The following is a 13,557-nucleotide window of genomic DNA, read 5'->3' on the forward strand; positions in this document are numbered from 1 at the left end:
TCTAATTATTTTCTTCATCATTCCAATGACTAACACTTGATCAAAAGCCAAGCAAATATTTGTTCTAAAATTTTGCAAAGTCAGTAAATGTTTAAGGAATACGTTAAAGTAAGCAGAACCTAATACAAGTTTTCAAAAGCCTTGTTGTTACACTGATTTATCTAACTTTTTCAATGTTTTGCTTTATGTTCTATTCAATAGAATCTCTTGAACCTGGGGAATCTATGACAGTCTCAGTAGGGATCGACTTTTGTGATTCTACCCAGGCTGCCAATTTCCAGTTGTGGTAAGTTACGCTGCAGTGGCTTTTCAAAAATAGATCATTAATGTGTAGGGGAAATGAATGGAAGAAAATACAGTTTTTTTGTCCTGTTGTGCTGTTTGAATATTAACGCATTATGCTAAGGTGGGTTTTATTTAAGCCTCTGAAGGTTGATCAGTATGCTTAATACAGAGATGGAAAAGTTCTATTTTTGTGTTTTTATAGAAACACAATAGAAATTTAATAAATTAAATAATTATACTGATGATATGGCTCTCCAAATAACTACATAATGCACAATTTAATTAATACATTGTTTTCTTGCTGCTAGTATATTTAGATTGGCAACAGTGTCTTAGCTTGTCAGTCTCCAGGGGCTGAAATCTGCAGCCAGTCACCTTAAAGTACCATGGTTACTGTAAAGCCCACCACCCCAGACATCCCACCCCTTTAGACAAAAGAAGTTCAGGAAGTGTTTCTGTTTACCACAGAAAACGATTTACAAAATAGGCTGATGGAAGTCTATAAGATGTATAAGTTAAACAGGATGTTAAATTGTAATGGGATTGGTTATTGTAAATTTGAATAAAAATTAATTATAAAAAAAAGAAAGAAAACGATTTACAAAATAGTGAGCACCTCCATTATATCAGACTAGTCACATGTAAAAGTATCTGCTTAGTCCCCTCTGGAAAGCTCAGTACTTAACATTTGCATGCCTGTGTTTTGGTATCATTTCTAGTGTGAACAAGAAAAGGATCTCTTGTACTGAGGGGGTTTCCACTGAGTACTGTGGGTGAACAGGCAGCTTTATTTTATGTGTAACAAAGAAACAAAGCTTGTTCCTTGACACCAGCATCACAAGCTTTGGCAATAGGTTTCCCATGACTTCTCCTCAATTTAATGTCCATTTAAGCCGTGTACTTTCTGTCATATTCTTCAGTAGCTCCAGCTGTCCACACATGGAGGAAAGTAGGTAGGCTCCAACATGTGGGGTTGGCCGGGGGAGGGAACCTGCTCCAGAACATAGGGTCATTGGGAACAGGGGACAGGTTTAGCCTTTTCCCCAATAATGTCCCGGAGTTGTACCCCTTTAACATTCATTTGCACCAGTGAATGGGTTACTCTTTCCCCATAAGAATGAATGATGAAATGTCCTCTTTGAGGGCATAATTTAACTGAAGGCAAGACTTGCCCTTTACCCTGCCCTTGTTCACCAAGGTTTGTCCTACAGTTACAGATTGTGGTTGAGGAGAGTTTGGATGGCTCGCTAAGCCAAACCATGGAGCAGTGCAGATTTGAGCTGCTGTCCAGGAAGCAAGCAATAGTTTGGCTTAGTGTGACATGCAAATCAGGCCAAAGTGAAACCCAGCCCCTGCTAACAAGACCCTTATGAAATTATGAAGAGCAAATGGATGTGTTGCACCAGGAGGGTCCCAGAAATCTATCTGGGCTCCTTCCACTCCCAGGTGTTGCGATATGTATATTTGGTTCTTCAGTTATATATTTGTGTGAAAGAAGGGCTGCTATCTTTTCTCCCCTGCCCCCAGTCCTAAAAGTGTGAATCCAAAGTAATCTAAGGTAAACAAATTCTTAAACCGTTGTTTGTCTAATATTGTGGATCAGAAAATAATGTAATGAAGTTATGTTTTGTGGTAGGGGAGAGAGCATTTAGTTATAAGAGTCTCCCATTTGAAGCCTGAAATAGTACAGTCCAGGCACAGATTTACCAATTTGGTAGACCTGTGACATCCTTCCACCTATTTCAGCTGGCTTACTTTTGTATTCAGCAGTGCCACTCATGTTCTGGAGGCAGCCAGACACACCAGGTCTCCCCCTACAAGACAGTGGATGAGTCTCAATTTGTTTGTAGACTTAGAGTCATATGTGTTTGCTTAACATTCATTATACCATTAGATTTTTTGCTGGTGTGATTCCCTGCTTAGCCTTCCATAAGATCATCAACAGTTCTTTACTGTAATTTCAGCAGGCTAGTTAATGGTTAATTTGCTGGTGCTTCAACAAATCTGGGAAATAAACATGCAGAAGTTCATATACTGTAGATGTAATTTCACTGTTCTGTTCCACAAAGTGATATTGGCTTCATACTTCCTTGAATGTGGAATTTTATGGTATTTTTTTTTTTAAATAATCCAGTAGTTTCTTTATCATGTTTTAGGTTATTCAAAAATGTATTAAAATTATCTGCAGCATTTTTATGAGTGATATAATAACAGTATTCATGATCTGCTTTTGAGCATCTTTAAACACTGGCATGATTTGGCATTATAGTATGTTGATCTTGTATTGAATATTGCATAGAATGTTTTTAAAATGTTCATTTCTTTATATAAAGTATGTGCACTTTTGAGTGCCCCTCTCTCAGCAAACTAATAGTTCAGTTCCAGACTTAAGCCACTGAAGGCTTGAGATTCTTTGCAGTGATAAATATAAGCAATGTAGCATAACACATTGATTTTATGCAGATCATCACCTTTATGTTTTGGGAGGTCTGCTGTATTAGTGATATATAAAAACTGATTACTTTCTCCAACATTGCCTAGTAATTGTTTATTATTTTCCTATTAGACAAACAAGAAAGATCGATATTCCTCAACACCGGTCTATGAGTAACGTCACTGTAAATAGATTTGCCTCAGACACCAGTGGTGTATTCATTTTAATGATTTGGACAATGTGAACCCAATGACACAGCTCAAGCTAAGCACCAAGTTTAGAGTTGAAATAAGAAACCAAATAGTTGCTTTTCTACTGCTCAATTAAAGGTTGTTTAAAACACACAGTTAAAATGAATGTAAAATTATGTTGCTAAAAAGAGGTTGGATTTTAAACTTTTAGCTAAGTGAATATTTTAAGGAGTACCAAATAACACATATTTTTCTCCCATACGTTCTAAATGGGATGTACAAATGGGGCCAGTTCGTCACAAGCAGGTGAAAGGACTCAAAGGAGGTTGGGACTGTATCCTTAAAATTCTAGGAATACAGCCTCCAACAGCACCAACCCACCTCAGTCTCTCAGCCAGAGTCCAGCTGGCAAGGTGATCCTCAAACAACAGTCAGTGACACCCAAAACTTATAGGGTCAAGGCACTAGGTTTCTTCCGGTCAACTGCCACTTTGTCTAATTCCCCCCCAAAAAGCTGGAGCTCAGATTACAGCTGTTGCTTCAGACTGGGAGCTTATATAGAAACTGCAGGCTTTGTTCCCTCCTGGTTCTGAGCCAGGCGGCCCTGGTCCAAGGAGGTGCTTCCATCCACTTCCTTTTCACTTGGTATTTCTGCAGTGACTCTAAAGCTTCTGCCTGGCTCACATCTCTTCTACTGCTGTGGTCCTGAGGAAAGGTGGGTGGGTGGGTCCAAGAGCTAGCCAGGAACTCCGGCAGCTGGAGTGTGAGACTTCAGTCCTGGGGCACAGATATCTTCATGGTCACTGATAGTGTGGAGAGCCAGTGGAGGGTCCTGCTCCCCTTGCTCCTCTGAGGAGACCTCAGGTTCAAGTCTGGGGCAGGGCTGAATCTTGACACTCCTACAGAGGGTTCTGAGATACTTTCATTGCCTAGCGCTCTAGCCCTGTGACATCCAAGAATGAAGTGCAAGTTCTCAATAAAAACCTCTTCATTCCAAATCCATTCTAGCAGCCATTGCATTGTGCTGCCCTTCGATGCCAGTTTCCTGTATTCTCCGCATGATTGTCAAAGATGACAATCCACACCAGTTCGCCTGCAAAAATAATGTTTACCTTTTTCTCTTACACTTTCTAATAGAACATAGTTTACCCATGTAAACTAAGCTTACTGATTCTATTAAAATCATTTTATATATTATTTGTTTTAAATATGTTAAGCCCGCAGAATAACAAAAGTATGTGTGGTGTTGGCTGTATTGTTATGAAAAGGTTCACCCCCATAAACCATTTCTGATTATAATTATTTCCCTTACATTGTTCCAAAAGGAGTACTTTGTCTTACATCAAATGTAATTGATCCTGAAGCAATGTAATCACAATTACTCACTTTCTTAATTAGCCTGCCCAAAATCAGAAAATGGAAACCGATCGGCACTGTTTAAATCAATAGCTTTGTAGTAAGGCTTGTGTGGGAAGGCAGATAGTGGTAATGGGTAGATCAATTGGTTTAGATGCCAATCATTGACTGTGATTTGCATAGCAAAATTTGCTATTCTTGTAATGTACTGGAGCAAGCGATTCAGTAAAAGCAAATTATATAAAGGAAAGGTAAAAATTGGTAATAAAACATTTAGGAGTTTTAAAATAGTTCCTTATATAAATGATGCAAAACTCTAATAAAGAATTAAAAGCTCCTGGAAGAACTCCTTGGTAAGCACTATTTTTATTAAGCAAAGCTTTCCAAGAAATACATCTAATTAAAGATAGTAAAGAGAGAATCCTTAACTTGAAGATTGGACCTAACACTTATTTAGCACGCTTAGAAAGATGTTCACCTTACATATGACCAATACCACCCCTTTATTTTCTTGAAGTTTTCCATGCTTTATTTCAGATCTACAAAACCACTGCATATTTCTCTGTATGAAGGTGGTAACAATATGATTTTTGGCCTTCAAAAAGAACACGCAATCCTACCTTTTTTGGCATAGAAACAGATTGATGCTTGGTGTGGTAAAAGTGGCAGTGGCAGTGAAAATGTGCAGGGACCCAAGCGGAGGGTGGGGTGCCGTAGGAAGGGTTCCTTCATCTCCATCCTGCTCTCTGGCAGCTTAAAGTGGTTGTGCACAGTTACCAAGCAACTAGCGCTGGTGGTAGCAACGGTGTTACGAGAGCTTTGTTACATGCACACTTTACCTCAGGGCCCAGAGGGCGCCGGTGAAGGGCCTGCCTGGCCACTTCTAAACTTCTGGCCTTACCCCATGTCTCACAGAGGTCTGGAAGGCGGAAGAAAGCACTCCAGCACCAGTGCTTTTTTCTAGAAAAAAGGTGCTGGTACTGCGTACTACTAGAAAAAAGGCACTGGTTCTGGGGCACAGTAATTTGGGGATATAGAAGTTTTACCACTTTATCATAGTTGGAACACAGATGTAGCCATTCTGTGTGCTGTGGAATGACGTAATCAGAGGTGAAAACAATGAACATCCTAGGTATGGATTCTGCTGAATATTTAAAATTTTGGTGGCTGGTTTTTTGGCACGGGTGAAGACTGGTCATTATATAAATTGTTCCTTATTTCTTTACTGATAAGACAAGTGTTTTATCTTACTAAACCATTCATTTACCTTTCTCTTTTTTTCACAGTACAAAAGATGATCAGTTCAGTATTACTATTCAACCCCCTGTCGGAGAACTACTTTTACCAGTTACTATGTCAGAAAAAGACTTTAAGAGAGAACGAGGTAGGGGGGGAAATTAAAATAAGATGGATGTTCTGGACCTTTTTGCAAATGCAGTAAAATCATATTGTTCTAAATGAGAACATCTTTTTCTGGTCTAACCCTAAGATTTCCATTGACTGCCCTTCTAAGTAACACTCATTTCATATTGCACTGGTACTAAGAAACTGATTGAAACTTTTTTTTTTAAAAAAAGTCATGATTAGGCCATAACCACTGTGTGAGTTTGTGTGTATTTTTCTTATCTAGGTGATTCTTTTGAGTATACATGTACTGTTTTAATGGCTATTGTACTGTATACAGTGGTACCTCAGGTTAAGTACTTAACTCATTCCGGAGGTCCGTTCTTAACCTGAAACTGTTCTTAACCTGAAGCACCACTTTAGCTAATGGGGCCTCCTGCTGCTGCAGCTCCTCTGAAGCATGATTTCTGTTCTCATCCTGAAGCAAAGTTCTTAACCTGAAGCACTATTTCTGGGTTAGCGGAGTCTGTAACCTGAAGTGTATGTAACCTGAAGCGTATGTAACCTGAGGTACCACTGTACAGTCATACCTCATGTTACGTCCGCTTCGTGTTACGTTCTTTCAGGTTACGTCCCGCGGTGACCCGGAAGTACCGGAAAGGGTTACTTCCGGGTTTCGCCGCTCGCTCATGCGCAGAAGTGGCGAGTTGCAACCCGCGCGTGCGCAGACGCGCCGCTGTGGGTTGCGTTCTTTTCATGTTGCGAACGGGCCTCCAGAATGGATCCCGTTCGCAACCAGAGGTACCACTGTAGTGTCTTTTTTTTCAATTCAGGACGCCTTGTTGTGTGAAGCAATAAATATATCTATTTAACCAAACTATGGCTGCCTATGCGCTTGGACATTTCATATTAGTCCTAGTGATTGGAATACTGGTGTAACCTACTCAGAAAAACAATTCCAACACATTTTAATAGTTTTCTTTATATTTCCAGTCCTCTTTCTAAAGCTTTTGCTTGTATATAGCTAGTATACTTTGTCCCTACTCCATTAAAATTCATTAGTGTGACCTACTTCTTACAGCATTATTTAGCCTTAATCTCTTCAGTTTCAAAAGAAGCATGGCTTAGCTACTTAGTTGGCACCCACATTTTTTGTCACACTTTTAAAAATATAGAATGGAGCAATTCTGTGTTCACCAGGAGTATGGCTGAGCTGCATAGGATGCAGCAGAAAGTCTTACCCACTGACAGAAGTCTCCATAGTGCAAGGCCAAAAAGCTCTGTGCCCTCCTTGATAATGGTGGGCAGTGAGGGCCAAAATGAGTTGTATATGAGAAGACAAGGAATGTGCATATCCTAACCTACACCCCCCCCCCCGCACATCCACAGAGGCCACAAAGCTGCACTAGCTCTGTTGTTGGCGTTGTTACGTGGCTCTGTTTGTTAGGTGTTCCCCCACCCACTCCCTGGCCACAGCTAGCCAGCAGGGCTTTGGATTTTGCTGTTGCTCCATCATAGACTCTGTACTTACGCACAAACACATAACAGAGTTGTTCTGCCTGTCTTATAACTCGCAGGCTTTTTTGTGTGGCATCACATCAAATATATATGAAGGACTTTCCTGTACTACAAATTCTTTTTGCAAAAGGTTTTATTTGGTATTGTGTTTAAAGAAGCCAAACAGTTTATTTATAAGCTCACCTGGACAGTCTCTGAACTGTTTGGGGTGGGTGGGATACCTTTAGATTCCATTGTGTATTCTCATATTGGAATTTGCATTAATCAGTCCTTTCATACTATTCTAGAAAGTTTAAAAAATCCTTGTGTATTTATTACAACCGCCCAAAACACGTGAATATGATATATATTTAATATAAATGTTTAATAAGCAGTTTTGTGGGTCTTCTTCTCTGTGTCTTTTGTCTAGAAATAATGATAGCCTTCACAACTATTTGATTTCCTTTTTTCTGTGTAGTTGTGTACTATTATAAAAAAATAAGGTCAGTTATTTTCTCCCTTAACTAGTTCCTAACTATTTGCTGTTCTTACTCTTTGCTGGCTAAAGCCTACTTTGCACGTGCTCAGCAAACCAAGGTGAGTGAGTGACTTGAGGCTTCGTCATATTTTGTGATCTACTTTTCTCCCCTTCTCTTAAACTGTCATCTAGGAGTGCAATTTTAAGTAAAGCTGGATATTGCACTCTGTCTCTCCCTTTCTCATTCTTGTTGTATGCTTGCTTGCTTGTATTTTGATTGAGTTTTGTATGCTTAGCTGTGACTGAGAGCTCCCCCCTCCTGACTGGCCATTCAGAACCATGAGTGCATAGAAGAAGTGCACTTTGAGAATAGCTGTGGTCCTCTGTGGAGTTGTTGCCAAAATTCCTTTTTCTTCTGCCATTTTACTTCTGTGGTTGTTGATTATTTGTCTGAATAAATCTGGCAGCTGTTTGCTATGTTTAATAGAGCAGAAAGGCTACTCTGAATAAAGCTATTTGAAAATTTGTTTATATGAAGTATTTGTAAATCCATGAAGGTCTCTTGGCATTTCAGTATTGCTCTTTCTGTCTTCCTGAATTCATTCTTTGATGCAGGACTGATGCTGGCAAATTTACCGTAGGTTTAAAAGGCTTTTTCTTTAGTATCATCTTAGTTAAATGTTTCAGCCGTTTTAGAAAATTCATGATAATAGAAGTCTCAATTCTCAGCTTTATGTATTTTCTAAACAAGATTAAATAACAGTTTACAGAGTATTTTGAGGGAAAAATTTAACAGTTACTAAATATTCACTTAATATTTAAGTGAATCAAGCATAAAATTCAGGTCAGCTTGGAAAGTTACCAAGAGCAATTGTCCCATGTCAGTCAAACTTGCAGTATAAACCTAACCAGGTCTACTTAGAAGTAAGTCCTGTTGAATTCATTGGGGCTTATTCTGAGGTAAGGGGGGTTAAGATTGTAGCCTTAATCTCCTTCAATAGTACTATTATCGTCCAGAGTTTTCTTTCCTTTGTGAAATGCCGCAAACCTTCACATCTAGAAATACTTTTTAAAAAGGGGGGGGGGGAATGAGGATTTTAAAAAGTAGAAATAGAATCACTTTTTAAATATTAGGAACTAAATATTAGAAACTAAAAGCATGTATTGATTTCTGAAAATCAATGACAAAAGGTATAGAATTTTTACAGTACCAAGAAAAATATATATTTCCATTATGATGTTTGCTGTTGCATTCTTCTAATAGAGCTGGGCAAAGGCAGCAGGGGAACAAACTGCTGCATATTCATACTTGTTAAAGTTTTCTAAGCAGCGCTAAAAGATGGAAAGCTGCATTTATGTGCATGCTGTGCATGATATGCTAAGCCTTGCCATTCTGTTTCAGTAGGATCTCAATTCTGAACTGGAAAAACCACTTTTGGTGTAATTCATTCCCAAACCACCTAGCATAGTTCAGAACAGCAACTGGGGTTATTTGATTTTTCTGTTTCAACTCAGTGTACCAAACTGATATTTTCGCACACATTTCCCTTATTTCCCCCCTAGGTTTAAATATCGAGCAATACATATCGATAACATTTGTTAACAGTAATGCTGCTTACTATTTTGTTTTTCTTTAAAGTAATGGCAGAACATTAACTGAGAGGAGTGGATGAACCCATTGTAGCAGAAACCAACTTCTATACATTACCAAAATCTGTTGCAGAGATTCTCCAAAGCAGAGTTTGGGGGCATATAGGTGGCTGCAGGAAGAAGGAGGGGAAAGGGAAGTGTCATTGGGAAGAAAGGAAAGGAGATTGCTAACCGCTTTGAGACTCCTTAAGGGGAGTGAAAGGCAGGATATCAAGTCCAAGTCCAAACTCTTCTTCATTGCACAAGTGGAAATCTGCTCCACTCACACGTGGACAGCATTAGACTTCACCTAATATTTCTGAAAGATAAACATTTCATAAAAGTACTATAGTAATTTAAAATGTCAAGCTCATTCTGCTTTAGTTCAGCTTTTGGATATTAATAGGTTTCTGAAATCTTAAGTTTCCAATAATTTCCTCTTCTAGATTTTCCCCCAAAGACTACAATTTTAGTAAAGTTAAACTGGCAACTTTAAGTATACCCAATAGAGTTTAATTCGGAAAAGCCATGTCTTTTAAAAAATAAAAAGAATCTCTCAAATTGTTTACTTGATTTTATCAAGATTTATGTTTGCAACATTTTCTGTCCTCCCAACAAGCAAGGTGCTAATTCTTTAAATGGTCAGACATTCACAATTTTCTGGCCCTTAACTACCACAAGCAATCATATTTGATGCCCCTTAATTAGAGCACCTTTTTTTTCTTTTCAGGTTCTTTTCCACCTCAGCAATCGAGACAATACATTTGCTTACCATGCTAAGTGTTCTTTTGCATGTAAATTAATCTTGATTCAGTTTACACTGTCATGCTGAGTGGTACAAATTGCCTATAACAATAAAACAGCATGAGTTAAAAATAAAAGGGGGGGTGGTAAGGCAGATTGAATGTGTGCTTTACTTGATAGGATGTTACTTTGCTTTATGCCAATACATTAGTCAACGATAATGAATCTTCTGTTCTGAAAAGCATGGTTTAGTTGATTTTTTTAATTTTACTTCAATGGAGCAGTACCTTGTCTTTATAGAACAAGTTAGACAAACCATTAATGACAAGAGTGTTAAGGTTAAATATGAAGCAATGCATTCACTTCTCTGAGTGCTATCCATCTTTCCATTTACAGGAGCTTGACAAAAGTACTGGCTTTGTACAACATTTCCTTTAATTACATGCTGCGGGAAACAGGCTTTTAACATAAACATAGTTGCATTCATTTATTCAGCATTTGCTCTTCAATAGAGCTTAATGGAGAAGGTTTAAATCCTTAATGAGTACACACATCTCTCAGCAGTGTTATGTCAGTCCTGTGCTTTGCTTAAAAGCAGCCTCAAGACTGCTTATGTACTTTTTTCAATGCATTTTCCTAATGTAAAATTTAGACCATCTGCAGTACCATGTACTGTTCCCGGCTAAAGTTGATACATTATTTTTTTTTAAAAAAGCTACGTAATATTCATGGTTAAGTGAAATGTAGTTTAAAATAAACCTTGAGTAGGCTGTTTTCTTCATTTACTGTAGAATTACAAAAACCGGTTAAGCACCATAGCAGTCTTACAAAGAAGCATGTTCCGTTTCTAGTGCAAAAATATTACTTGTTTATTACCTATATGACAGGGCATCTCTTCCTGACCTTTGGGGTAATGCTTATTCTGATCCTTCCAGGGCATGTATGTGTCAGCTCCTTGCCTGTCTAGCCCTCTAGCTTACTTGGCAGGAGCTTCTGTAAGGCAATGTCCTACTACAACCAGTGGTATAGCATGGGCAGAAAAACAATTAAAAATAGTGTGTCCTGCCCCTCACACAGAAAATCTCCCAGCATTTGCATGGGTAGACTGAGAAGCAGATTTAGGCAATGGCCAGTTGCTTGTGAGTTGAACATTGGGCTTCCTTTGAAGATGGTTCAGAAACCACCTAATGCAGAACCTAGCAACCATACTATTGAGTAGAATTAGGCACTGTGCTCTGGTCCATGGGGTCACGAATAGTCGGATACGACTAAACGACTAAACAACAACAAGGCACTGTGTTCATGTAACACTAGTTCTTTGCTGACTACACTGTCAGCGATTCATTTCTGAGCCCAGTTCAATGTTCTAGTTTGCTTGTAGAGCCAGGAACCAATTAATTAAGCCCTTATTGGTAAATTTACCTGGAAACACTGATATCTTTTATCTCAAGTATCTCATTGAAGATAAGAAAAATGATATAAACCTGACCATGGGAAAATTTCTCTTGGAGCTAGTAAGAATTAGAAATCAACATGTCTTTGATAAAGCACAATGCCTGCCTAGTATTTTAATATTCTGTTGGAAATCGCCCAGAGTGGCTGGGGAAACCCAGACAGATGGGCGGGGTATAAATAATAAATTTGTTGTTGTTGTTGTTGTTGTGTCTTTTTTGTATTTTTAATGCACTTTGCTTTCAAAATGGTTTTTGTGGGTCTTTGGACCATAATAAAGAATATGAGTGAGTATAAAGGCTTTTACAGCTCAGAACCCCAATACTTCAAGGACTGTCTTTCTCCAAATGAACTTACCTGGACCTTGATGTTAACATCTCAGGCCCTTCTCTGTGTGCCTCCTCCTAGAAATGTCTGCCAAATGGCAATAATAAATGTGGTAGCCCCCCATTTATGGAATGTTTTCCCCAGGAAGGTTTGCCTGACATTGACAGTATTGTCTTTTCGACACCAGGCAGAACTGTATTTCTTCTCGTGAGTATTTGGGTGGTGCTAATAGATTGACTGCATGGCCATCTTTTTGTGTTTATCCTTGTTTTAAGTGGAGGTCATTATCTTTGTTTTTAAGTAAACTTGTGAATAGGCGCTTCTAGTGTATTTGTATCATGACTCCTGTTGGTGTGGGAAGTGATGAATTAGTCTAATATGCTAGACTAGCCAAAGGGAAGAAGGAATTACATGCAGATGAATGATTGGGTGGTGAAGGATAGAATGGGTGTACCCAGGAAAGAATTCAAGTAAGCTGCTAGAGGTGGGAAACTCTCTGTAGTATGTCCAGTGTAGAAGTGCAGCTCTCTAGCTTTTTTCCGCCAACCCATAGCAAACTAGTACATTTAGCTCAATCGATAGAATAATATTTATACCCCGCCCATCTGGCTGGGTTTCCCCAGCCACTCTGGGCGGCTCCCAACAAAATAATCTGAAGGGCTGCCTTCAGATGTCTTCTAAAAGTCAGGTAGTTGTTTATTTCCTTGGGGAAAAGATTCCTGCATTGCATGGAGTTGGATGATATATCCCTTGTGGTCCCTTCCAACTCTACAATTCAATGGTTATCTTTTTTGCAGGCTAGTAACTGTTGTGATCTTATTTACAGTAAATATTGAACTTATGGGTGTTGTTTATAAGCATGCTGTTTTCTCTTTTGAGATCTCTATATATTAGTGATTGTATGTGTATATGTAGTGTATATGTAGTGTATATGCACACACACACACACACAATCATTCAGTTATACTGCATAAGCATTTAGTTTTTGGAATTATATGAAAATGCCTTACTACATCCTCATGAATATGCAGTTTAAAAATTATAGTTAGTTGACTAGGTATTTATCATCTGTTCCCACAAGGCACTCAGAAATCCTTATTAAGACAAACCTTAAACATTTAGCACCAGGTATATGGGCTAATATGTCAGTGCTGCTTTAAATTTTCTTTATGATATTAACTACATGAATCCATGGTTTTTATGTTTCACTGTTTCAGGAAGGTTGACTGGTATGAATGAAACATCCACTACAGTCACTGTTGCACCACAAAATTCCACTCGTCTTGTAATATTGCAGAAGGTGGTAAGCGTAGCAAACCTTGGTGTGGTTCCTTCTGGTGAAGATAACATTCACAGGTAATCAAAATGTGGAGGTTTCTTGTAAGTCTTGGATAATGTAATTCCAGTTTGCCTTCTTGTATATAAATGGATTGACATTTGGGGAATAGCCAGGGAAAACAAATTTACATCCAAAGTCAGGTTTCAAAGCAGAAGCTTTGTCTATAGCACACATGAGTGACTGCTAGGAGCATGGGTTGGTTTATTTCAATTTCTTAATCACAGGAACTTTGCTACATATTCCACTTAACTCCAGCAGTCTACCTATAAATATTGTTCCATTTGTCTGTGTCTACATGGCTTTTCCACCTTCTCCTAAATTACTTTTGTCTGTGCAAGTGGGAGATGTACTGTTTGAAAAATTTGAGGAGATGGAAGCTAAGAGGGTAGATTTGGTACCTCTGTGACCATCCAATTCAAGAAATACCCTCAAATACCTGTGCTTCTTAAGAGTTACAGGAAGGCTGACCAGTTTTGAGTCA

The 13,557-nt window shown here is 38.6% G+C and overlaps 1 protein-coding gene and 1 long non-coding RNA gene across 7 annotated transcripts in view; one reads left to right on the forward strand and one right to left on the reverse strand.

Moving 5' to 3' along the window:
* AP3B1 (adaptor related protein complex 3 subunit beta 1) overlaps nucleotides 1-13,557 on the forward strand; it is a 127,977-nt gene that overhangs the window by 102,441 nt on the left and 11,979 nt on the right. For both annotated transcript variants that reach the window (XM_083576036.1, XM_083576037.1), the window contains exons 24-26: nucleotides 202-286; nucleotides 5,553-5,650; nucleotides 12,955-13,093. In XM_083576036.1, the coding sequence (XP_083432162.1) occupies nucleotides 202-286; nucleotides 5,553-5,650; nucleotides 12,955-13,093 (322 nt within the window). The remainder of the gene's footprint in view (nucleotides 1-201; nucleotides 287-5,552; nucleotides 5,651-12,954; nucleotides 13,094-13,557) is intronic.
* The window catches only part of LOC310744691, a 143,071-nt gene continuing 135,170 nt past the window's right edge, over nucleotides 5,657-13,557 (reverse strand). For all 5 annotated transcript variants that reach the window (XR_014539654.1, XR_014539655.1, XR_014539656.1 and 2 more), the window contains one exon: nucleotides 5,657-10,060. This is a non-coding gene — a long non-coding RNA (uncharacterized lncRNA). The remainder of the gene's footprint in view (nucleotides 10,061-13,557) is intronic.

This window comes from Podarcis filfolensis (genome assembly GCF_964270895.1).
Source record: "Podarcis filfolensis genome assembly, chromosome: 11".
Lineage (NCBI taxonomy): Eukaryota > Metazoa > Chordata > Lepidosauria > Squamata > Lacertidae > Podarcis > Podarcis filfolensis.